The following is a 27,388-nucleotide window of genomic DNA, read 5'->3' on the forward strand; positions in this document are numbered from 1 at the left end:
TGTTTCATTCTCTGACCCCTGAAATCATATGATCGTCTGCAAACTATAGAAGTATCGAGGCTGACACGGTATGCCGCTGTATTTTGGACTGCAGGTCTTCAGTGTTCCAGCGTTTCACCCGTGTTAATCTGTATCATGAAAAGGCATCACAAGGTTTAGGTTAGCATTCCTATCCACCTCAGTGATCACAGGCTCTGTGGGGAGTAATATGCTCTGCTGTATTCTCAGTGTTTTTCTGCTTTCAAAACACTTCAATCCTGATTACATAATGCTCTTAATCTCACCTCTTTAACTCTAAGAATGTGCTAACTGAATGTCCACATTCAGTGTAATGAGGCATTCCTCTATTTTTGAATATAAGAAATTCTAATAAAATATAGAAAATATGCTGTTACATTCTATAAAATATAGAAAATTCTAAAAACGATATTATACTAATGTAATTTTTGAAAGAACTCTCTTACACAGGCTGCATTTATTTGATCAAAAATACAGTACAGTGAAAACAACAATAATATTGTGAAATATTATTACAATTTAAATTAATTTCTTATTATCCACACTGAAAACAATTTGAATGATTATTGTTTTTGTGGAAACTATGATTTGTGACTTTTTTAAAGAATTATTTGATGAATAGAAACTTAAAAATAACATTTTCTTCTATCAGCTCTCGGAAGATTATAGCATGGTAATGGATATGACAATGTTAATGTATTTGGTCTTGGCATAATAGATCTGTTACGCTGCTAAATTGTTTCTGCTGTTGTTTATTGCTGATGTTGTAGATTATTGCTGCTGCAAATACAGGAACTTGCTACTGACAATACAAATGGCGATACAGTGCTGTGTGTATTTAATACATACTACTGCTGCACAAATAGCATATATTATAACACATAGCAGATCTATACAGGTGGAACTGGGGAAGGTGGAGGGTTTCAGAGGAACTCTGAACAGGTTCTGCAAAATGCTCATGTGAATGCTTACCACCCGTTTAAATGTTAAGCAGAAAGCTCACTGGCTGCATATGCAACATGAACCAATCAGCTTGTGCCAAGCAGTTCAATGCTGTGAATATCATCAGTTTGCATTAACAACCCATCAGCTTGCACCATCTAGAGATTCATGACAGAACTTGGCATTTATTTGAAATATTTGTAACTTTATTAATATCTTTACTGTCACTTTTGATCAATTCATCCTTGCAAAATAAATATTTTTTTACATTTACTTTTAGTCAGTTAGCAGACACCTTTATCCAAAGCAACTGACAAATGGAAGCAATCAAAATCCACATAAAAAGCAATGATATGCAAGTGCTGTAACAAGTCGCAGCTTAAGGCATTTAGCAAGCTTTTTTTTAATAAAGAAAAAGAAAACAGACAGAATAAAAAAACGAATAGAGCAAGCTAATGTTAGAGGCCTTTTTTGCTTTTGTTAATTGTATAATAAAAGAAAAAAACAGATAGAATACAAAAACAATAGACATAGCTTCTGCTTTAGCTTTGTGTTTTTTTTTTGAAAACAAGCAATAGTAAATGAATAAAGTGCAAGTCTAAAAATGGCATTTTTTTATTTTTTGAAGAATAGAATTAGAATATAGAGTGCTAGAGTTAGAGGGTCAAATAAAGATGGAAGAGATGTGTTTTTAGTCGATTCTTGAAGATGGCTAAGGACTGCTCAGATTGAGATTGAGGACATTCCACCAGAAGGGAACATTTAATTTAAAAGTCTGAGAAAGTGATTTTGTGCCTCTTTGGGATGATAAAGCAACGCTCACTTTCAGAACCAAGCTTCTAGAGGGCACAAAAGTCTGAAGTAATGAATTTAGGTAAAGCGTTGAAGAGCCAGTGGTGGTTTTGTAGGCAAACATCATTGCCTTGAATTTAATGCGAGCAGCTATTGGTAGCCAGTGCAAATTGATATACAGAGGTGTGACGTGTATTCCTTTCAGCTCATTAAAAATAAATCTTGCTGCCGCGTTCTGGATTAATTGTAAATGGTTTGATAGAACTGGCTGGAAGACCTGCCAAGAGAGCATTGCAATAGTCCTGACAGAACAAGAGCTTGAACAAGGAGTTGTGAATCATGTTCAGAAAAAAAGGGCCTGATCTTTTTGATGTTGAATAAAGCAAATCTGCATAGAAATGGATATTATATTTAAATATAATATTTACAATATACTTTATAGATAGATCACTGGCCACTAAATATTATGCATTTCATGAAAGAAGTATTTAGAATGACAAGTGAGAGACAGAAAAATCACAGAATCAGGAAGCGTTATAATCTTGAGAACAGAGAGGTCACACACCTTTAGTTGGAGAGGTGGGGATGGTTGGTGTACTGGATGGGGTCCAACTGACACTATGCTCATTGACCGTTGATTCAGATCCTTTATAGGTGCTCTTTTCTGTGCTGCTATACAGATATTTTGTTTGATAAATACTGTTGTAGTCCTCTGCTTCCTCTTCAGGTAGCGGCAGAATACGATACTGTGGCATTGACCTGGAGGTGTGTGAGGATAGACGGGATAATGGTGGAGACACAGCATCCAGATTTGAGCATCTTGTTGAAAGTGTAGCCACAGCATCTGAAGAAGTGATTGAAATACTCTTCCTTCTTGATTTAATATTTGTTTGCTTAAATTCTTCACAGAGCTCCAAAGGGAAACTCTCCTTGTGCTCTGTAAGTACATGACTGTCAATAGGCCAAAACGCACCTGTGGTTGAGGTATGTGTGCTGTCTTTTAAACAGTCTAAACTGTTGCAAACCTGGTGGATAAGGTTCTCAACTTCGAGGATCTTGTCTTTCATACTGGGCATTGCTTTCTGCTTCTCCATATGCTTATTCCCACACTGGTAAGGTTGAATCATGTCTATTGACTTCCCTTGTAGACTTATCTTAGTAGTCTTCATCAGGTCATGAAGATTTTCTGTCCCATCTGAGTCAAGTTCAAATACATTGTCATACTCTGAGAGCTCACTGGACAGATCTTCCTCAGAGCTCTTTGAATCCTTGGCTGTATTATTTTTCGATTCAGTCTGCATCCTAGGACATTCATGCTTGAACTGTCTCTCTTCATCTTTTAAAACTTTGTGTGAGGGTTGTTCAGTAGTTGAATTTAGTTTCTGTTTGCTAACGTATATCCTCTTCTCTACATCCATTGATCTCATTGTCCACAATTTCTTCTGTTTCTGCCCTCTGGAGGCTTTTCTCAGGCTTTTGGGAGAAATAATGAGCTTGTTTTCCAGATTGCTGGGGCAGCACAGATCCTCTCCACTATGAAGGTCACTTTCCAAGTCTGAATTTTTGTATCCCTGTTGATTTCCCATTACAGCCTTTGCTTTGCAATCCACATGCGGATCTGACCTCTCTTTCAAAAGCACCTTATTTCTGACATCATTTATCTTAAGGAGACCCTTGTGCTCATTCATCATTGGTCCCACCTCCTTCATGCCAGGACTAATCAAAGCTTTACCCTTAAGAGCTGCCCTTCCATTCTTCACAGAGACTGGACCGTTAATGACTGGGAGAGACTTAGGTATCTGTTTTTTCTTTCTGATTAATTTGTAAAGCGGAAGAACAGTGCTGCTGCCCTCCATGACAGTCTTATGAGGGTCCTGCTAAGAAAGAAAATATCAAAATTAGTTAACTTTATTATTTTAAATGACAACATCTGAGCTATTATTTGAGTGTGTATATTTGATATAATTTCTGTTAACTTTACACTGGTTTTAGTTTTACTCATTTATAAGCTCTTGTGACTTGCTTTAACAAAGGTACAAATTAAAGTAGTTGCTATTAAAAGGTTGCAAAATAAGGAAAGGAAAAGTATTTTTAATACACACAATTTATATTCTAATCTCAGTAATCTGGAATGCAAAACTGAATTCTTACCATCAGCCACTGGCTACTTTACTGGAATTCGTTTGAGCTGTAGTCTCGTCATTCCCATGTCTTTCATATGTTGTCTCCTCTGGATGTGATTGATGGATAACTGTCCAATCAGAACCGACTCTAAAAAGCATTCATCCTAATCCAATCTCTGAGGTCAGTGTTACGGTATTGTGTAAAAATGAAAAAAGAATATAATAACTGGGCATACAGGCAGAAGTGTACATTTTTCAAGAAAATCTAAATAATTGTTTAATAAAAGGTTTTGGATACATGATCTAGCAGGGGGAATTAGTGATCATGATAGTTTGCCATGCTAGCTGGTGAAAATGCGCTGCACTGGCCAGTAAAAGAATACTGGAATCCAGCGACTGCAGTTTAGAGTTTGCCGCCAGGTGGAACTATTACCCCAGAATTTCATTTGGAGACCCAACCGAGTAGCTGTAGAACTATGAGAATGTTGCCCTGACATTACTAGACATGTAAAACCAGCATAAATTGCTATGCTATTCATCTGAATATTTCTCATGTTTAAAAATGCATATCCTCAGAAACGTCTTGTTTGTTAAATGTCTATTTTAAATATCTACTTTAATAATAATAAACTATCTTTATTTTCATCTTATCTTTGAAATGTTGTCTAAAAATGCAGGCTATGTCTTAGCCTTTTCTTGTTTATTATAGTAGGTTATTATTCTCTTTTATTTATTCAGAATACTGGTATTTTATATTTTATTTCACCTGTCACAGTGATGATGTAGCAGTATGTAAATTATGCCAATGATGTAGGGCATTTTATCTTTTGTTAGGAGTTGTCAGAATATTCTTGTATTTGTATCCTATTCCAGTTTTGATTTAATTTTATGAGATTAGCCTACTCATTATTTATTTTTTGTTTAACTTTAACTTTTTTTTTGTATTTCTTAATTATTTTATTATCAATATTATTTTATTACTGGCACCTTTATCTTTTATCATTTGTCTTTTCACTGTTTTTAGTAATATTTTTTACAATACGACATAGGCTAAAACAGTAATCACAGTTAAGTACATCAGAAATTAAAAATTAGTTTATAAAGAGCTCGAATGCTTTTATCTATTAGAAATAACACTAGACTGTTAGTTTCAGTCTTGCTTCATGTACCAAGTAAAATGCAATTATTTCTGTTATGTCTGCTGTGTTTGTATAACACTGTCCCAGTGCCTTTAATTAAGCCAAAAAGCATTAACAGCGTCCTTCCTTCTCACATTCAACCAGTTAAGCCTGTTTGTAAGACGTTTAATATTGCAGTTCAGAGTCTTTTTACATGCTGACTTAACCCACTCATATTTTCCATTTGATAGAAGCATCGTTGTAGATGCAGACCGTCCTGGCAGTGAGAGTGAGGGAGTGACAGCAGCGGCAGTGGGCTAGCCCGCTCTCCCCTATATGGCTGTGGATGGAGCGCTATGCTAATATCGGCAGGGCAGGAGAAGCTCCACTCCGCTCTCTGCTGTCAGTGGTGGCTTCAGAGTCTAGGCAGGCTCTTCTACAGCCATGGCCGAAGGTGGAGAAGGGGAAGATGAGGTTCAGTTCTTACGAACTGTAAGTAAAAACACTGTTTTTTAAATTTTCAAATGCAATATGTTTTTTTTTTTTTTTTTTTTGGCGCATTCTTGTTGATTAATTACGATAAAGACAGTGCAATGCTGAGACATCAAAAATGTTGGCTCGTACACCGGGTTTAAAGCAACGCTGCTTGGCTTCTCTTTGTGATCAAATTGATTTATTTGGCATCCTTAGGCATATATAATAGCAAGATGTCTTATTAGCTGCTATGTAGAGTATTATTCCCTTATTTGGAACTTGAGTCAGGTGCGAGTTTGCGCTCGCGATGCACCTGTAGTCGACGCGCGTGAATGGGAATTAAATGAGCATCAGGCAGGTGCAAGGACAAATTATGTTTATGCCCCTTTAAATTATTATTATTGTTATTTTTTGCAAAGTGTGATGTGCATGTCTGTCTAAGAACGAACAAATGTGTTTTAGTGTTTGTTTTAATAGTCTCCAACGCTTTACTGAGCGCGCGATTAGTAAATAAATCCAGTTGGCGCTCGTGCGCTGTTTGCCGAGCATAATTCTGCAGTATTTTTCATTCCATAAAGAAGTGCCTTGTTTGTGTGTTCTCCTATACGCGATTGCATCTGATACGATCCTCTCATCTTCTTTAGGACTTTTCTATTTCGGTGGTTAGACGCAGATTGGTTACATAGATGCCATGGCGCATGGCAGTTACCTGTGTAAATGATATGATAGGATATGACACCGTGGTGTGAATTACTGTCACACTGGAGTTAGTTATGAAAATGTAGAGGCAGTTGGGTAATGGTGTTGTGTGGTCTCCTTGACATATTTTTAATGTATTCATGTAGCCTACACTCATGAGGGATCCAAGCAGCATTTTCTTCATTATGATTTTTGATTTTTCTGCAATTATCTGAACAAAAGAGACTTAAAATGGCAAACATCCCGAACTTGCTGGGATAGTCACAAATCTCACCATCTCCTCATGTCTGCAAGTACTGTAGGTCTGTCCCATGTTGCCTACTGTACATCTGCTCTATATTGTACACCAATTCACAATATAGTGCAAATATCATTTTTGGCAAGTTTGATTTGAGGTGACACTAGCTTTTTAAAAATCATACACTACCATATTGTGGATAGTGTAAATGGACATGCATAGTGCATTATTTACAAAGCAATTAATACTTTATTATTATTAATACTTAATTATTTTATTTATTATTTTTTCACAGCAATTTGGAAAAATCTAATTTTCAATTTCAGCAGCTAACATCTTAAATTGCAAACTGTTGATAAGTAGGATATTTTGCATACAAACTGGGTGTTTAGATGGGGTGCTGTACCAGCCTTTGTGATTATCAGTGACAAGGCTAAGCAAAAACCTTATAAAATAATCTGATATGCATAATCAATAGACAAAGTTACCTGTATAGCTATGTACAGATTCCAGAACTATTGCCAAATTTACAGGTGCTATAGAAGTGCTTCTGAATTGACATTTTGGTATCTTTGCACATGCTGCTCAGAGGTGGCATAAATGTCTTTACAAAAAATACCTCTGTATATTTCAATATTCAGGGCCAAAGTGGCTCTGCACAGGAATAATTTAGTCTGAATTTTATCCAGCATTACAATTTTATACAGAAATTTGAGCAGGAATAGAGCAACCCTTACACATTAGATGCCCCATGACATCTAATGAAACAGCTGATTATTGAGACAAGTCACAGATTTGGTTGGAGCACAGTGCCTTAAATTATACATACAAAAGGTTTTGGGTACTCCAGTTAGATATCTAAAAAAGAGTGTAAAATATATATTGAGTTGTTGTCTTGATGAATTTTTGTCAGCATTGTTTTAATTTGCATATGCAACATCGATCAAATCTATCACACCAATTTATTGCAGTCTGTTATAGCATCTTTCATGAGGCAGGTGTGTGACATCTCGGTTCCCTGTTAAAGCGTTAGAGTGAGAACTCTGGCAGTGAAGGTTACAGTCTCACTAAATAGCGGACATTAGTGCACCCTAGACCTCTGTGAAAGGTGTCCCAATTCTGTCTTTGCTGTTGGGTGACTGCACAGTCGCATAGTTTTCACACTCCAGTTACTGGGCATTTTATATGCATCCAGATGTTATTCAATCTACTGGGCTTCTTTTTGTTTAGTTAGTAGAAAATCATTTGTTATTTAATCAGAAAGGTGGCTCAGATAATCTAGGCAATTTACTCTGAAGGACATCAATAGTGGGCAGCATATAATCAAGTTATATAAAATAAGTGTAGAGTAAGCACCCATGGCAAAACATAGAATTTATTGTAAATGTAAATATTAAAAACAAAACTAAAAATATAGTTTCACAGTGAACCAGACTTAAGACTTAAGCAGCTCTCTTTAGAAAAATGGCAAAAAAAATACAGTGTCCAATGTGCACTGTTGGTCTTATGAGACTTGACAGTGTTGTTTAAGCACACTTCTATAAATCCAGATGTAGAGTTCACCAGTACAGTAGCACTAGGCTTATTTGGAGTTTATGTTGTTCTGGAAGTCTTCTGCATTCCAGGGTTTAAATTTAGCCTCTTAAAAGTTAATACTTCCACCGCACATACGCACACAGTTCTCAGGCTCCTGCTCCATAGGTTATTGCATCAGCTAGTTTAACAAGCTAAGCCACTGATGTTTCAACACCGTTTTTATTTGCACAGTATTGTATTTTAAAGTCAACTACTGCCACAACATGTGCTAAAATATTTAAAAAAATACTGCAAAGAGTATTGCAAATATAGATTAGTATAACACATCATCATCTTACTACACAGTGCTCTGGAAAGCTTGATTGTGGCATTGTCATTGATTGGTTGAATATCTGTATAATGATGGCTGCATTGTAATATATTAGCTATAAACTGTAAATGTGACCCTGCATTTTTTCTCTGTGACTATAGTAAAATTGCCTCAGAGTACTTCAGTATTAATTTTATAGTGAGCATTAAACCTAGGCAGGAGGCCATGCTTAAAGCAAGAAAAATAAACATTGCTTAAGAAGAAGAAGGAGCTGTTAGAAATCCGTTAACATGCTTAAAACATAATTTAAAATAGAGCAAGAAATTATCCATTACAGCTATGCTATCGAAATAGTATATGAAAAGTAAATGGGATTGTAAAATAATTAGTAATTTTGTTTGTTATTTATGGTTGATTGTTTTCTGCATAGTAATGTACTGTTTCACACCTTGCAATCATTTAAACAAACATTTGTTATTCACTGAATTTGATTTAACGCTGTCATATTGTTTTCCATGCTATGTTTCGAGTACAACAAATGTTTATAGAGAATATGCATATTGAAATTAAACAAGTTGAATTATCCCGAAAAGAGTAAATTGCATAACTTCTCCTCATGGGCTGCCATTTACTTGTTCATTTTAATTGCTCTGACGCATAAGACATTGTGGGTATCAGGAAATATATGCTGACATAAGAGTTATTCATGCACCCTGAATGCCATTCAAAGAACTGTTGCAGATATTGATCATCTATGCATGAAGAGTACAGGCATAAGATCTCTCTCTTATATTGTATTTCACAATGTAAATGTGTAATCAATTGTTTGGCAAAACTGTAATAATAATTATATTGTAGAGTTGTATTTTGCACATCATTTTTTAACACGCAGCATTGTTTTATAGCATAATATAATAATTTCAGGTGTTTGTACTGCATTATTCATCATCATCATCATTATCATCATATACAAATTATATACTCAACTAGCCTATATTTATTTAAATTGATGTTTTTGTTGTTAATAGTTATATACACTGGGGTATTTTGTTTCATTTTGTGTGTTATTTCTTGTTTCTTCAAAATTCAGTTCAGGAAATTCACGTTTAGGAAACATCTACTAGAGATAACCTTTAATTTACACTAGTACACTTGCAGCACACTGTGCTGTTTTGACAGGTCTTAGCATGTGTATCTTTGATCAGCAATTGAAGTGGAGATTTGAAAGCGTTTTGTGCTGATCTGCTTTCACTATTTCACCATCACTGAGGCTATGCTGAGTGTTGATAGCTTCAGTGACTGTGAGTAATGAGAGGCGCCCAGGTAAAATGTAAACCACAGAGCTTTGGGCCACAGATGAAATCCGCAGTACGTGAATTGAATCGTGTGTGCGCATTCCTGTGCTGTTTGTGTAAGGCTGCTGATGAGTGACTCGTCTGTGGTCTATGAGCTTCATGTGGCCGCCTCAGCTCATTGAGCTTCCTTCAGATGAATTAAACCCAGACTGATGTCACTGCTTTTGTTGTGGCCTGTGGCATTGGTTGATCCCAAAGGGAACAAGCCATCTGTGCTATAGGACAACACAAGCGCTCAGACTCAAGTGTGTTTGTGTGGGTGTTTATTTTACTTACATTTGTAGAGCATGTTTAGTGTATTATTCATATGACAGGATTCCATGGTTGCATAGGTTGAGCTCGTTAACAGTTATAAAATCCACTTGAGGCAATTAGTTTTAGTGTGATTACACAGGAATTCTTGTCTCAGCAAAGTCAGCACATATGTGGGATAGCTTTTGCTTGTCTGACATATGGGCCTCATGGCAGTGAGATGGCCTTTGGGACCTCAGGAGCTGAAAGCTTACTCAAGAGCACAACTGCATTGGTCAGAGGAAGCACCCAAGCAAGATCTTAAAGGGATAGTTCACATGTAAATCAAATTTCTGTAATATTTATTCACCTTCTTGACTTTTTTTTCCCTCTAAAACACAAAAAGTAGTTTTTGGAAAAATATTCTGAAATACAGTGCTTTTCAAAAGGTCAACATTTTGGGGTCAGTAAGATTTATATATTATTTATCTTTTTGAAAAATATGTGATAGTTCAATTAGGCTGAGATGCATTAAATTGATTTAAAGTGACTGTCCACATTTATAACAACATGAAGGTGAGCAAATGATGACATTTTGGGATCTTTCCCAGTGCATAAATTAGGGGTCCAGGATAAATATCGGATGAGAATTACTGCGCATCTTGTCAGTAAAGCCGGTTTTATAATCAGTGGTAAATTCCATCAGGTGCGTGATTTCAAATGACAAGCTGCGCAATTCCAGAGACTTAAGGCGTTTCTCAATACCAAGTTCGCAGAGTCTGGACTTCCGTCCTTCCGAGTTTGGACTTGCCAAGTTTGACTCAGAAGAACGAACTCTCGAGGACAGGAGGACGCGAGTCCAGTCATTCTACAAATGGAACAGCAGCGTACTTGATAGCGTCACTCAGCAGGCATGTTTTACTTGAATTAACTTCTTTTTTATTTTCAAGATATTAAATATATTAGTATTAAAAAACTAATATGTACCTACTCTGATTATTTTCACTTTATATTTATAATGAAATTGAATATAATATTAAACAACTGTCTCTTTTTTATTTTAAAAACTATTAAACATTAATATGTGGTTCAGGTAACATTAATACTGTGATTATATTTACGTCGTTTAAAATAAATAAAATATGTGGAAACAACTGCCTCTTTTCATTAAGAACAATCTAGCAATAAACCCACTCAGCTACAATTTAAATAAAAAAAGCGGGAAAAACGGTTGACCAGGTACCAATCCTGGTCCAGGTTTTTTCTGGAGAGGATTTAAAGCCAGCTTTCAGGCTCTCCAGGAACAGCATCAACATGTTGGTACAGATGCTGCCCCGTCAAAAAGCCCATGGATGGAGCCGTGAAATTGAAGTACTTGTTACGGTTTATTGGCTTGCCTGTGGAGCATCCTACAGGGTCACATCAGATAACTTCATCATGCCACTTTGAACAGTTTGTAGGGCTGTTCACAATGTTGTGGAGGAGATGATGACCATCCTACACAAAATTATTCATTTTCCAAAAGCAGAGGAAATGGATGAGGTCGGGGGTGGCTTTGCTCACCTTGCTGGCCATGAGGCATTCCGCTGTGCTGCTGGTGCCATCGACGGGTGCCACATCAGGATGGTTCCTCCTGCAATGCCACAAAAAAGATGCTACAAAAATAGAAAGATCTTCCCTTCCATCATTCTACAGAGCACCTGCGATGCTAAAGGCACATTTATAGATGTGTATATTGGCAATCCAGGCTCTGTACACGATGCCCTTGTGCTGCGCAGATCACCAATGTACCAGCAGGATCTGTATCCACCAGCTGGATACTATCTTTTGGGAGATGGTGGATACCCTTGCTTGCAGCATCCTATTGCAATCATGACCCCATACCGCCCGCCTGTCGCAAGTAAGAACACTTTTTTTTATGTCAGACAGACAGACACACACGATAAACCAAATTGTTACCGTCATGAATTTGCAATACACTACACATTTTCTACACGATTTTTGATTAACAGGCCAAGTTGAAGCCCGATACAACAGGCATCATGCACAAGCACGGAACATAATTGAGCGCACTTTTGGGATGTGTGCAATTTTCTTGCGGGCCCTGGAGATCAGGCCACTGTTCGCCCCAAAGGTGATTGGTGCCTGTTGTATCCTCCACAACATCGGTGTGATGGGAGGTGATCTCTTGGAGGAGGAGGAGGAGGAGGAATGCCAAAGACAAGAAGACAGCGAGGACGGTGAGAATGCAGCATTGGGTGAGAGGGACCTATCAGGGAACCATCTCCGAGGACGTCTGGCTGCTCAGCTCTCTTCTCCTGTGGAACTGCCTGGGTGTCTAACTGAACATGACTACATCTAGACAGTAAACCTTTCCAGATGTTGTCATGTTCATTAAAAGAGGAACATAAACAGTTAAAATATTAGCTATGACATTAATTAGAAAGATAGGTATGAATAAATGTGCAAGTAGATGGATATAGATACATCTATACGTTTTCTTAATGTTGGCATGTTCTTCTTGAGATTTAACTGCATGATTGTAAATAAGGTTTGCATTTGATATAAGTAGGCAAACGTTAGTTAGGAAACTTTTCCCTCAGGCAAAACAATTGCCCATTAGATATACCCAAAGCACAATATATCAAATGTTTATCCACTACAGAATCAACACAGGCAGCCCCATATTTTACAAAATGTTACAGGGCCTAGCTACTTTTTAAGAGGACTTGCCGAGGGTTACTTACACCACCGCCGAATTGCCTGGAGTTTTCAACTCGTAACGAAATCGTCTGAGCAAATATTAAAATAGTTGCTATAACCTTAAAATTCAACGGTAGCTTTGAAGTTTAAACAACATTCTGGCATCAAAACTCTTAGAACTACGTTACATTTTGTGATAAAACAACAATAGTATTTCGAAATGTATTACTTACAGTTGTGAGTTTTCTCCTCCGCCATTGATGCTAACCTGGTGCGAAATGAATTCTGGGTTATGGCCCGTATCAAGTCCGCACAAGTCACCTCTCCATGCATCCTCTGTAAAAGGGGCGGAGCAAGAAAACATCCGGGGATTTGGACTGGACTTGGCTAGATGTGAACTTTAAATTGGATCAGTACTTGGACAGCGACTGATGACGTTTCACAAGTCCACAAGTCCAGACAAGTACGCATATTGAGAAACAGCTTTAGGTCTCTGCAGAGCAAAAGTGGGCGTTTATGACCTTGTGGGTGTTTTCAAACTGCTGGGTGTTTCTAAATCATGCAATCAAAATGATCCCCCTTAACTTACCCTACCCCTAAACCTACAGTCACTATGATGTCAGCCAATCAGGTATCATGGTCTAAAAACACCCTGATCTGGTAATTCCCATTTCTTTCATGCACGGACATATACTTGCAATTCCACACTGATAATGAACATGAATTTGCGCAGCTTGTCAGTTAAAAACGGCTTTGTGTAGTAACAGCTGCTCTATGTGAAATCACACACCTGATGGAATTTTCCGCTGATTAGATAACCGGCTTTACTGACGAGATGCGCATTAATTATCGGCTGATATTTATTGTGCACCTCTAGCATAAATTAATTGTTCTTTTCTGACCAAACCTCATTTGATGCATCAGTATTTTATCCTCATCCAGAGATATCTCTGTCTACTGGGAGTCTCTGAATTCATTTGTTAGTGTAGATGGAGGTCACTCAGGCATGCATGCGAGCCATTTTCTATTGCGTGAGGCTATTTTTCCGAGCAGTATGCATGCTAAGTGAGCCTAGACTGCAGAGTAATACAATTTGTAATTTGGCTGTAGCAGAAGGCACAATTCTTGCCTCTCGGTCTCAAACACCCTGAAGCTTGTCTCCGTGACCCAATCACATTTTTAGCAGTGCTCTCAGACTCCTTTTTTTTTTTTTTTTTACATCATAGCATATATGTGGATAGTGTCACTCAAGGAGTAAAGAGGGAAACGTCTCTGTAAGGATGCTTGACAGCACTGGTGAAAAAGGCTTTTGCACTTTTAATCAATTTTCTTAGAATGGCCTCTTGTGTTTCAGCTTTTCTTTGTAACTTCGGATCTTATGTGAAAGATGCTGGCTCTTCGAGAGTCTGATCACCAACAAAGATCTCAAACTCTAATTTCAAAATGGCTTATTATAATTAATGTATCTAAGTGTGAAATTAGATACATTAAATTAGTATCATTCATCCATAGTTAGACATGGATTTTATAGAGCACAAAAAGTGATTCTTGCACACAGCGCTTCTGTATTAGAGTTTCTCAGTCTCAGATAGCCAAAGGCTCTGTTGAAAATTCTTGATTTGTAAATGAAAAATCAAATTATAAGACCATAGCAAGCAGTGTGATTAGAGTGCAGAGGGCTTCCCCATACTTTCCATTTATTCTCTCCTTTCATATTTCAACAGATTCACAACTTAATTATAAATTAATTATTAATAAAAAAAAATAAAAAAATAACATAATTGGCTATTGGCTTCTCCTGAATGGGTGTCTGTCAGCAGTTCATAATCAAGGTTTTTGGCCTTTAAAAGTTTGAGAAATCCTTTTTAGCTTTTTCCTACCTTTAGTTCAAGGTGAGCATATTTTTTATAGAGCATTATTGAAGGATTTTGCAGGTTAACCGGATGTAGATATGGAGGTGATAAAGATGCAGCTCATTCAACCATCTCATTAAGCTGTCACATACAGGAGCGTGAGCCACCTGCTTGGTAAAGTGCAGTAGCTGGCAATAAATTTGAGTTATTTAAGGAATTAGAGATTAGCTGAGATGAGGAAAAAGACAAAGAACCATCTCTTCAAACTCCCACTTTAGGTGAGAGTCACGGAATGCTCTAAATTGTTCTTTTTATTGACAAGTTGTCAGTGGAGTGTGAAGTCTGAAGTAGTCTAAAATATATAAAAAAAACCTGCTATATTTGTTATTGTATATTAAATCTCTCTCTCTCTCTCTCTCTCTCTCTCTCTCTCTCTATATATATATATATATGTATATACATACATACCGTATATAAAGTCAAACCAAAATGATTCAAACTGATATATATATATATATATATATATATATATTTTTATGAGTGGGTGCAGGACACTATAGTTCATAAATGTAAGTGAGGGTAGCAAAATAAAGTGAATAGTGACATATTATACACCAAAATTCTTCATATAGTAGACTAGCAGTAAAATGTGGGATCAAAAATTATTCAGACACTTTGACCTGACCATGTTTAGTTTAAGTGTTTTTTCTTTAATTGCCAGTGCAACCTTTTTACACCACAGACTGAACAAAAATAAACATTGCTTGGTAATTGGTTGACCTAAATTGGTATTATCTAAATTTGTATGTAAACTTAACAGCTGAATAGTTTTTGGTTGATTGTTATCCATTACATACCTTTCTATCAAATTTATCTGACATTATGAAGATGAATTTGTTCTGACAGTTTAACTCTGAGTTCTTGTCATATTGTATTACCATTTTCTAAAATATAGTGAATAAACTGCGATATAATGTGAGAAATGTTGAGGCTATATATGTGTTAATTGTTATGCTGTTAATATAAAATTAACTTTTAATAAAAAAAAAAAAAAATCTTCCGTAGTGGCCTCAGAATTGTAGACAACACTGTACTTAAAATTATTTATTATGTATTTCAGACGACTGAAAAATTCTGCAGTGTTTGAGACCTGGGCTGACTGAGCATGTGCGTACATTTCAAAATAGCATTGTGGGAGGGGCAGTTTTGTGTGTTCCCCTTTTCTCAAGTTCATGTCAGTGGCAGGGCCGGGTGAGTCGTGAGCATTTATTTGGCACCAGAGCACATCAGGACCTCTCGGGTTACAGCCTCTGAAGTCTTCAGGCCACACACCCACACCTGTTCATGTCCTTAAAGACACAAACGGAGCATGTTGAAGGGGGGTGGAGCGACCCATATTACTCTGCTGCACCTGTGTTTAAATTCACAGCCACGTTGGCTTGAATAGGGTCGGTCTGTCAGGCACATATTGGTTTGGCAGAAGGTCCAGGCAGTCATGCGTACAGAATATGGACACATAACAGAGACTTTGGAGAGTTCTGGTTTTTGCCCTTGTGATTCGGAGCGGACGCACCCCACCCCCCGCATCCTTAAACACGCAACACCCCTATAGATAGACTGTGACTCTGCCCCTTAGCTGTTTTGCAGATGGCTTTGCGGCTCCCCCCGGATCACTTTGCTGCAGATTCACCAGATTCCTTGGCAGGGGATCTAGGTGGGACCTAAGAAAGGGAAGATCTCCTCTTTTAGGAGGAGTCCACTCTACTGCATTAGTGTATACCGCTGTATTGTAAATATAGATACATGCATACATCTGCAGATCACTGTAGACCCAAACACAAACATTTGTCTCACTTATACTAACGCTGTGTATTATTCAGAATCAGAATGGTCTTTTTTGCAAAAAATAAATCAACTAAATATGTAAGTAAACAGAATATTTGCAGAATATATACCCAAAGCACATATATACCTATATGCATGTGTTTTATGTGCAAAGTGCCCAGAATTTGTGATGGTATGTATGCAGTTTAACAAATCGGTTTGATTTTGAATATTGCATATTCGATGTGTTGCACAGTTGTACTATTGAACATGATATTATGCCAAATGGTAAAGGAATAGTTCATCCCAAAATCCTAATACTGTCGGAATCAGAATAAGCTACTGCCAAAAATAAAAATAGTATAATATATATAGAGAGTAATAACGAAGCACCGATAACCATATTTTTTAAATGTTGTACACAGAATATATCACGATATGTGACCCTGGATCACAAAGCAGTCATAAGGGGCAATGTATGGATTAAAAAATGAAAGTTGAATAAATATTGTATAATGCATAATACTACTCAAAAATAAGTTTTGATATATTTATTAGGAAATTTACAAAATATCTTCATGGAACATGGTCTTTACTTAATATCCTAATGATTTTTTGCATAAAAGAAAAAAACAAAAAATTTGACCCCAAAATATATTTTTGGGTATTGCTATAAATATACCCCATAAACTTATGACTGGTTTTGTGGTCCAGGGTCACATAAGTACAGTATATATAGTTTAATAAATATGATTTAATTTGCATATCGCATATGAGATTTTTTTGCACAGTGACACTATTGTACATGATATTATGCTGATAATATGGTAAGGGAATAGTTTGTCCTACAATGAAAATTGTGTCAATTTACCCACCTTAATGTTGTTCCAAACCTTTATGACTTGACTTCTGTGGTACACAAATGAATGTATATATATATAAAAAAAAATCAATTGTCTTAGTCCTGTCAGTGAGGTCCAAAACAATACTAGACCTTTCACTATATGGACAAAAAACAGAAAAACAACAACAAAAAAACTCATCCTTTGATTTGCTCAGTTTGCAGCAGTAACCTATATAAAAGGGTTCATCAGTTGGAATTGGACCTGGCATTAACAGTTTGGCTTGGTTTATTTTCCACTGTGAAGAGATCTATCTCAGGATCTCAAGCTGTCCTTGCTCAGCAGCCTTGATTGATCTATGGATTATTATTTAAAGTCAAATACAAGACCGATACTTTTAAGTGCATAGGCGAGCATTGAACACATTTGTTTCAGGTTATGAGGGACTAAATTGGGCCAGAACAATTTGGAAATTGCTGGCAATTTGTTTGTCAGTTTTGTAGGCTTCAATTTAGATGCAGTACATGCATTCCAGCTCCATTCAGAAAATTTACTTGATTCAAACTTATTTGCATATAATGTCAGTATGCTACATACATTAGACACCAAATCTGCTATGTGGTCTGCTCTCCGTTCCAGTAGAATCACCAAATAAAAATGCACCCAAATGCACCCCAGTTATGATATGCATCCACTGATATGCAGTAGCAGTTTTTGAGACTGCTCACGATCTAGGCAAAAATGATAACATTAGAGCCCTATGCTCTATCTTTCTGCGATGTGGAAAATGCAGACAGATGCAAACCTTTTTTAACAAGGAAGTTGGTACCACATCCAGAGGACTAGAATAACTTTTCATTTAAAACTAAGTAACTGTAAGATCATCAATTGTTATTGGAAGGAAATTCTCCAGGGTTACTGGCCTGAAGACACAAGGTATTTGAAGTGAAAGATAGGGAGTAATATTATTTTGTATATTATTTATCTTATCTATGAAAAAAAAGGTGTAAACTGTTGCACTCATATATATATATATATATATATATATATATATATATATATATATATATATATATATATATATATATAATAAAGGTGTGAATAAATATAGATTTAAACTCAAAGATACAGGATAGTCTGCGCATGATCTGGTGTTTTATTCAGACCCAGAATAAGGAGAGATGAACATCACGGAGCGCCAAACACTCCTGCAGTGTGCGTTTCATTCATACTCGACGCCAGAGGGCGCTCTCGCACATAAAGTCATATCAGGAAATTCCTAATATGGACAAAAGCATCCAGATATCGCTGTAAGAAAACAGTTGTTTTCATAGAAAAACAGAAACTTTTGAAAACGCGAAGACATTAATATACGATTATGACAATAGTATATGGTTTTTCAAGTCATCTCCAGCAGGTAATAAATAAAGTATATGAACAATGCAGTGCTGATTGACATAGCATTTATTACAGTATACAAACTATTCTGCCTTATTATGTGATAAACAGTGTTTGTAGTAAAATCATTATTAAAAACAAATAATTATTATTTGTTATCGCCCAGCAGTTATAGATTTCTAAGCCAATTAAAAGCAAAAAATTAGAGAAAAATGTAAGTTGCCTATACTACCAGTCAGAAGTTTTAGAAGAGTAAGCTTGTTAATGTTGTTTAAAGAAGTCTCTTCTGTTCACCAAGTCTGCATTTATTTGATCCAAAGTACAGCAAAACAGTAAAATTTTGAAATATATTTACTATCCTATTTAAAATAGCTGTTTTCTATTTGAATATATTTCAAAATGTAATTTATTGAACATCCTGGATCTGTTTTTTCACTCTTCTTTATTCTTTTTTTATGTATTATAGAAGTATCGGATCGGTACTTGGTATCGGTAGATACTGAAAATCAAATGACTCGGACTCGGACTCGAGGGCAAAAAACCTGATCGGGACATCCCTAGTGTAAAACATTTTTTTTTTTAAATTAGAAACATCATCAATATGAATGTTGAAGTCACCAACAATCACAATTTTAGTGACCCTAAGAATAGATGATAAAAAAATCACTAGATTCATCTAAGAAGCAGCTGTTTTGGCCAGGAGGACGATAACTTAAAATACACTAAAAGGGATCTGTATGACCAACATGCAATTCAAAAAGACCCAACATTTACCATCCAAAAAAATCATTTTCTAAACACAGCAGCAAGTCCTCCATCACGGCCTGAAAGTCTAGGCAGAGTAATAAATGTATAATCCTTTGGACAAATTTCCTTAAGGGGAGCATTTTCCAAATTTCTCTGCTAGGTTTCAGTCATAAACAAAAAAAATTCAGCTCCTTGGTTTTAACAATATCATTCAGAACAAGAGTTTTATTAGTTATTGAATGAGCATTTACCAGTGCCATCCTGAGAGTTACAGCAAAAACTTTGGGGACTTGATCCGCCACATGCATTCACCGGCAGGAAAACGGTTTTCACAAACGTATCCGAGAAGACGGGATGGAGATAGGAGAATCTGACATTGTCAGGCATAGACAAGGGAAACTCCTTCCAAAGATAGGGCCCATCTATATACCACATATACTGTATATTTTAGTGATGTTTGTATATTTTATCAATGTATGCATTTTTTTTCATTGATCATTTATTGTTTAAAAAAATCTTATTAACTGATTAACATACAGAGTTTAAGGTAATGTAGACTTATTTGTTTACATCAGTGGTTGGTTTGGCATCTGTAATATGTTACTAGGTGCACCACTGCTTTACTGTCAGAGTAACAGAGTTCCTGTTGTCATTCTTCATTTTTATCATACTGTAGCTTAGACAACAGAGCCAGACAACCAACATTAATTAGCATAACTCAAGCCCAAATACACACAGGCTATTATGTGTCTATTCAAAATGCTGGATCTTCTTGTTAACTGTCATCTCATTAATGCATCTTAAACCTTATGAATGAAATATAAAATATGAACTTACACACTGTGACTGTGTAAAGGAATTGTTACAGCTCTGATGGTGTTCATCAGAATTATGGCAACCATTAGCTTGGATTAATTTGATACGTGAGCTGGAGCACAAGAAGAGGAAACACAAATGAGACAGAAATCAATATTTTCCTCCTCAGAGAAAATAAGGATGTACAGAGATTGAATGTGGATTTTAATGACATACGTGTCTTCACTTTTCTTCCTTTCCTCCAGTGACAGTTTTGAGGTAATTTAGCTGTTACCTCATTAATAAATTTAAACTTATTATGACCTGACAGAAGTTCAGCTTTTTCAAGTGCTTTTTTGTATCTGTAGCTAATTTATTTGTAGAAATTGTATTATATATTTCACGTTTAGCTATAGATAGCCATTTTTGCTATCAGCATCGCTGCCAAAAAAACATTGTGTAACTGAAATGTGTATTTTTCCGCTATCAAAAAATTGCTCCTTTTAAGCTTCTCAATAAACCTGACACAGCAACAATGGCTCAGGTAGTGTGAGTTTGGGGCAGTATTATTACTTTGGCTGGCCAATAGCAGGTAGGGGGAGTGGCCAGGAAACCTATTTGAAAACGGACCTAATTTTAATATCAGTTTGGTGAGGTTGGTTTCACAGAAATGACACACTTCGGCTTTATGTTTTACTAAGTTTTTAGGACTGCATTGAATGAAAGTGCTTGGAGTGTTTTAAGCATACATTTATTTCATTGTTTTTGTCTTGACAGGATGATGAGGTGGTACTGCAGTGTGTCGCCGCCATTCAGAAGGAGAATCGCAAATTCTGTCTTACAGCAGAGGGACTCGGAAACCGCCTGTGTTATCTAGAGCCCACATCAGAGGCGAAGGTAAAGCCCCATGTGTTCAGAGAAACTAATCACTGCTTCAATATCCCTAAAGCTTTCCACACATCTCCCAATGCAGAAATTGAAGCAAAGCAGTTTAGAAAAACAGCTTTAGACAGCTACAATATACAAGTGCATAATTTTAATATTACACAATATGTTTTTTTTTCAGTATGCTGATTAAGGAATACTTTAAACACTGTACCTCTTTATGTGTTAAGAAAATTGCATGATTAAAAATATGTGAAGCAGGGAGACTTATACATATTGGCCTTTGATATGTTCATGTAGTTGAAAACCATGGCAACAGCAAGTGATCCTAGTGCTCTGCACCATATTTTCTATGCATTAGGAGGAAAGGCACTAGAAGATGTGTGGGCATCTCTGTGGTAATGTGCGGTGTATCTACCGAGACTGACCTTCTTCATACATTGTAAAAATGAAGGTGGATAATGATGATAATCTTTCTATTATCATATAAAGTATTGGTCTTCTTCATAAAAATCTATAAATTAATCCTTATGGATTCACGTGCAATGCATAATGGATAATCCTGAGTGACGCTGAGACATCTGCTGTAATTGCCTGAGTGACGTACGTAGAATATAAAACTGTCATTATTTACCATCATGCTTTACCATCTCTCTGGTCTCTCAGATGCATATTTCAAACTATAAATAGAAAGGTTTTTTATGTGAAGCATATATAGAGGTTAGGGTTCATATATATGGGTCATAATCAAGGTCATCAAGTTTTTATTGTTGAGTCTCATGTGTGCAGTGTTCATATAGGGGCCAATTAAGTGCTCAGTGTGGATTTTAAGATATATAAATGATTACACACACACACACACACACACACACACACACACACACACACACACACACACACACACACACACACACACACACACATATATAATTCTACAATAAAATAATGCATTTTATAATTATTTAATAATAATATTTTAATGACAATGTATAGGGTTAGGGGTAGGGTTTTATATATATGATAAAATAGTAATACATATTATATGTAATAGTAATAAAATGTAACACACACATATATATATATATATATATATATATATATATATATATATATATGTATATATATGTTACATTTTGTTACTATTACATATTATATGTATTACTATCACATATATATATAACTTATTCAAAATTATAAAATATCTATAAAAATAGTTTCTAGGGTATCATATAATGTGTGAGTTGCATACCTTCGAATGGAGATGTGTAGAGGGATTTCTAACCTGACTGAGACGTTATACTTCTATAGTATTATTATTATTATTATTTTGTATTTTATGGCTGCAGATGACTTTCCCCAGAGGCATCTGTCACTCTACTTAGCACATTTTCCCCACTCACATGTCATATTAAAACTTGAAAGGGCACTGGTCACCTTAAGTCATGGCTGGTTTCTCTTATTTCTCAACACAAAGAAAGAGTTTAGTAGGAAAGTGCTTTTAAAGTATACGCTCAGTAAGTCTGTACGTGATTCAGACTCTATATGTTATCAGAAGGTGACAGAATGTTCACTTTCTCAGGATAGCTGAATCAGACAGTCGAGGGGCTTTAAATAGCAGCCTGATAAACAGATGCAGGGTGGGAGTAGACGTCTCTAGACCAAAGGTGGAGCTCACCACTTGCTAATGTTAATCCTTACTGGCCTCTCAAGCTAATCCTAATGAACACATATTGAAAACAGAACATCTATTTGGGATTAATGAAGGGCTTTAATCTGTAAACATAAACACTGTACCAATTATCTGACTTTATCCATAATCAAAATACAAATAAGCAACTACACCCACAATATCTCTTCACAGTATTTTCCTCCTGACCTATGCATCTGCAACTTTGTGCTGGAGCAGTCGCTCTCAGTGCGGGCCCTGCAGGAGATGCTTGCTGGGCAGAGCGGTGATGGGGTAAGTAAACAAATCACAGTCATTACAGGGTTACTTACTATACTGAATATATCTAGACCTTTCTACTAAGTATACTTCAAAATCTTTCACTTTTGAGTGCATTTAAATGTCAATAGGGAAATTTAATAGTGCACTGTCATGGAAAGACAGTGTATATACATATTTCCAAAACTACTCCATTGACTCTAGTTCTTCTGCATTCTATATGACCAAGTAAGTAATCAAGAATGATGACACTGATATTAGAAAACCAGAATTCACACTAGCATGTCTGATTTGAACAGTTTTATGAATTGGATGTTATTCCAATTGCTTTAGATTTTCAACATGATAGTAATGCAAATCCGTTATCCCTTAATCATTTAAACATCTACTTACTAACAAATGCAGGTGAGGTATATATTGTCATAAATGGATCAAATATTGTCATCTTTTTTAATGTCTGTGATAGTATGGTACCTCACCTTCTGCTTTGCATAGACTAATTACTGTATACCGCTCCATGTCTATTATGCTTTCAGTTGCCTGTAGAAGGTCAAATTATTATTTTTTTTGTTTCATAGTCCTGATTTTTTTTATGAAATGCACTTCACAATATATATTTTATCGAAGTTATTTTTAAGTGTTTTTTGCTTATGGGCATCATTCAGTTCATTATATCGTATCCAACCAATATAAATACTTGATTTTGATTTCTAAAAACAGTAGCAAGAGTGGGTTTAATTAATTAATTTGGTAAGACATAATGAATTGAATGTGCCAAAGTGGCGAGGGATTTCCAACTGCCTTTTTTAATCATATTTGTATCTTTGTTCATTGTTGCAAGAATCCTGATCATGAGCAATGGGTATGTTCACAATTTGTTGACCAAAAAGTATGCATGAATGTCAATCGGAATTGTGTAAAAAATATATTTGACTCACATAATTATACCTACTGCTCCTTTTTAAGCATCCCAACCACTTCTTTAACTAAACTGGATTTTTAAGTGTGCCTTAACTCGTGGCATTACCCAACTAATACAGTTCACAGTGCTAACCCTGTCAGAAAATCAAGGTCTCTCTCCTTTATCTCAGGCTTGTCTCCCTCTTTCCATTTTTATTTTATGATTGAGAGTGTGAAAATGTTCCTGTAGCCCAAAGAAGATGAATTAACTTGTCAAACCTAGAACCTAGTGGCCCTTAATTATGCAAAGCCCAGAATAAAATCTACTGGCTAAGCATGTTGTGAATGGGGCCATTTGAATGCTTTATTTGCCCTCCCTTCAGTACAAAATGGCATGCTCGATATTTTGAAATGAGATTGCAACAGCATATAATTTATTGGCCCAGTGAAGTGTATCTGTTGCGCTAACATTAATGTCTAGGAGAGAAAGGGTTCTGTTGGAGAAGCATTATACAGTATTTCACTGTAAAAATCCCTACGGATGTGTGTCATCTATTTAATGAATTCTCTCTTTAATGCCTTTTTTTGTGATGATAATGTGTAGTTTGAGATGTGATCTGTTTCTTCTTGCATTTGGACTCTAACACTCTCAAATTTCAGGAGTACCAATGACGAGGAAATGATCTGGAATGTTGATTCCAGAATGAATGCTTCTTGATATGTACCATAACGTTCACTTTTTTTTTTTTTTGGATGTTTCACTTCTTATTTTTTAGTATACCATGCTACCTTCAGAGTGTAATATATGCTACCATTCAAACGTTTAAAGTTAGATCAAAATTGACTTTAGCATTGTTTCAAAATGTTTTTATTTAAAATAAATGCTGTTCCTTTGAACATCTATTTTTCAAAGAATTTTGAAGAAGAAAAAAAACATATATGTTGTGTAAACATTTTCACAAACATATTAAGCAAAAAATGGTTTTCAACATTAATAATAATAAGAAATCATAATAAAATAATTTCTGATGCATCATGTGACACTGAAGACTGGAGTAATGACTGCTGAAAATTCAGCTTGGCATCACAGACATGAATTACGGTGAAAAATATATATTTAAATAAAAGTAATTTTATAATATATTGTAATATTTCACAGTTTTGCTGATTTTGGTGTATCACTGCTGTATTTTTGATCAAATAAATGCAGCTTTGGTGAACATAAGAGATTTGTTTCAAAAACCATAAAAAACCATAAAAAAATCATACTGACCCCAAACTTTTGAATGGCAGTATATGTTAATTAATTTTTTTTTTTTTTTTTTTTTTTTTTTACATCAGGATGGTTTCTATGGGATCTTTTTTATCAGCAGTCCAAAGATCTTGCCATTTTTACTAGGCTGTCAACTTGAAACTGTCTAGAAGAGTCAGTTTCTGCTTAAATGTGCAGCTAACTGTGCAATATCACAGTGACTCAGCCAAGGACTGTTGTTTATCATCTGATGTTTCAGCAAGACAGCAGACAAACTCTTACAGATGCTGCTGGGAGTAGGGAACACAAGTTTTAACTTTCCTCTTTGTCAAAGTCATTCGTTTTTAGACTATCATTGAGAAGTTCAGATGAAACAGTCAGATATTATGGTCTTTTTTAATTAAGAGAAACATCTTTTTTCCCTATGCACTCAGAGGCTTATAAGACGGGTAAGTATATTACTCTGTTCCTCTCTTTCTTGTGGTCCTTTTTTTTCCCACACACTCCTAACATTTCCTCATCTACGGTACAACAACGAAATTTTTTTCTCGTTCAAACAACTGAATGAGAAATTTCCCTTTAACATCCGTTCAGCATGTTCTTCCCAGTGCCAATGTTTCTGATTCAGTGACTCTTTATTTTAATAGTGAACGTTCTGTCCACGTCTCTGAACCCTTGCCTTGAGTTGCTAACAACATTGTACTCTCTCTTCTGTAGGCAGCACAGGGCGGTGGACATCGGACACTGCTCTACGGTCACGCCATCCTCCTTAGGCATTCCTTCAGTGGAATGGTGAGAATGCGATACACAAATTGAACCCCGTGGGGAGAAGGATTAGGCAGCCTGTCACAGCTTACGGCTAAAACACATCAGCTTCATGATCACTGACTCCCTACAGAATATTTGGGGTATATGGGGAGGAGTGAAAATGGTTTAACATCATGAATGACAGGACAGCTTATGTTTTAATGGGATAATTGTTTTATATTATCGATAAACATTAACTATAAAGCTTGAAGCTTACTGAACTCGGTCTTCTGGGGGTCTTTGCCGAAGTTTAGGGAACCTTATTTGTCATAATTTGTTAGTAGAATTTACACCTGTTTTTTTGTTTTTCCATAGTACCTAACATGCCTAAAGACTTCCAGGTCTCTGACAGACAAACTGTCTTTTGATGTTGGCCTTCAAGAGGATTCAACTGGTAACAACAACAGTGCTATTTTAGTATTTATTAATATTTTGAAACAGCTTTAATTTTGATATTTTCATTTTACTTTTACATTTACATTTGATAAATAATATATTCTATTCTTTTTATTTTTATTTCAGTTTTAGTAATTTTAGTCCTTAATCTTATTTCAATGTAGTTTCCAAGGCAACCTTTCTCATTTTTTTAAACGTTTTTAATTATTTTATTAAACTGTGACATTTGAACCGTAGGTAACAGATGCAGTGCTAGGACTACTTCCCAAACTTTGAAAATAGATCCAAAATTAAACATAGATATCTTACTATTTTTGTGTATTGTGTCACATGAATATCGGTATCAACATCTAAGTTTGTAAACATCAGAAAGGTGAATTCAGTTCATCAATGTCAAAGATTGATTAAATTTTTTAACAGCTGTTGGACATTGATAATCTGTCTTTTTATTTACATTTGAGGAGTTTCCTCTAACTGATGATTTGTACTATCAAAGGGGAAGCTTGTTGGTGGACAATTCACCCGGCATCTAAGCAGAGGTCAGAGGGTGAGAAGGTGCGCATTGGAGATGACCTCATCTTGGTCAGTGTGTCCTCTGAGAGGTACCTGGTGAGTATCTGGTGTGTCCAATGCAGCAATTTCCATACAATACAGTCATATTGAGCATGTCTTTCAAGCTCCACTAAAACACAGTATAAACAGTCCATCAAACTCATGTGCTACAGTATATTCCAAGTCTTCTGAAGTCGTATGATAGCTTTGTGCAAGTAAAAGACTTCACAAAAGAATTCACAAATAATGTGTTAGTTTTTAATGTTGTTTATTAATGTTAATCAGTTTTCATACTTTTGGGAGCTCGACAGGTGTAGTCCTTACAAACTGCCGTTGTGTGGAAAATTTTGGCTGATCTATTCCTTTAATGGATTCAGTCCCCCACAGTCAGCGTTTAAAATTTCTCAGATAAACTTTTGCAAATTGTACATATACTGGTTGTCTCTAGAAGAAAAAAAAATGAAAAGAAAAAGTTTTTCCATAATTTCTCATTATAATTTCATTTGTGCTTCGCCATATGTGCTGACAGTTAATATACCTCTTTCATACAGAGGGAGACCATCAGGTTTAATCAAGTAAGTTGTCATGGTGACGTGCTCAGCCTTCCAATAGATGTACTTGTGGAGAATGGACAAATAGGCAGACTTTTCAGA

At 35.8% G+C, this 27,388-nt stretch overlaps 1 protein-coding gene across 1 annotated transcript in view; it reads left to right on the forward strand.

Annotated features, from left to right (window-relative positions):
- Positions 1-5,336: 5,336 nt before the first annotated feature.
- Positions 5,337-27,388, forward strand: part of ryr3 (ryanodine receptor 3) — an 80,826-nt gene continuing 58,774 nt past the window's right edge. The window contains exons 1-7 of the mRNA XM_059512712.1: positions 5,337-5,485; positions 20,776-20,895; positions 22,745-22,843; positions 23,670-23,690; positions 25,698-25,772; positions 26,103-26,181; positions 26,680-26,792. Of these exons, the coding sequence (XP_059368695.1) occupies positions 5,438-5,485; positions 20,776-20,895; positions 22,745-22,843; positions 23,670-23,690; positions 25,698-25,772; positions 26,103-26,181; positions 26,680-26,792 (555 nt within the window). The 5' untranslated portion in view covers positions 5,337-5,437. The remainder of the gene's footprint in view (positions 5,486-20,775; positions 20,896-22,744; positions 22,844-23,669; positions 23,691-25,697; positions 25,773-26,102; positions 26,182-26,679; positions 26,793-27,388) is intronic.

The sequence above is a fragment of the Carassius carassius genome, chromosome 27 (assembly GCF_963082965.1).
Source record: "Carassius carassius chromosome 27, fCarCar2.1, whole genome shotgun sequence".
NCBI lineage: Eukaryota > Metazoa > Chordata > Actinopteri > Cypriniformes > Cyprinidae > Carassius > Carassius carassius.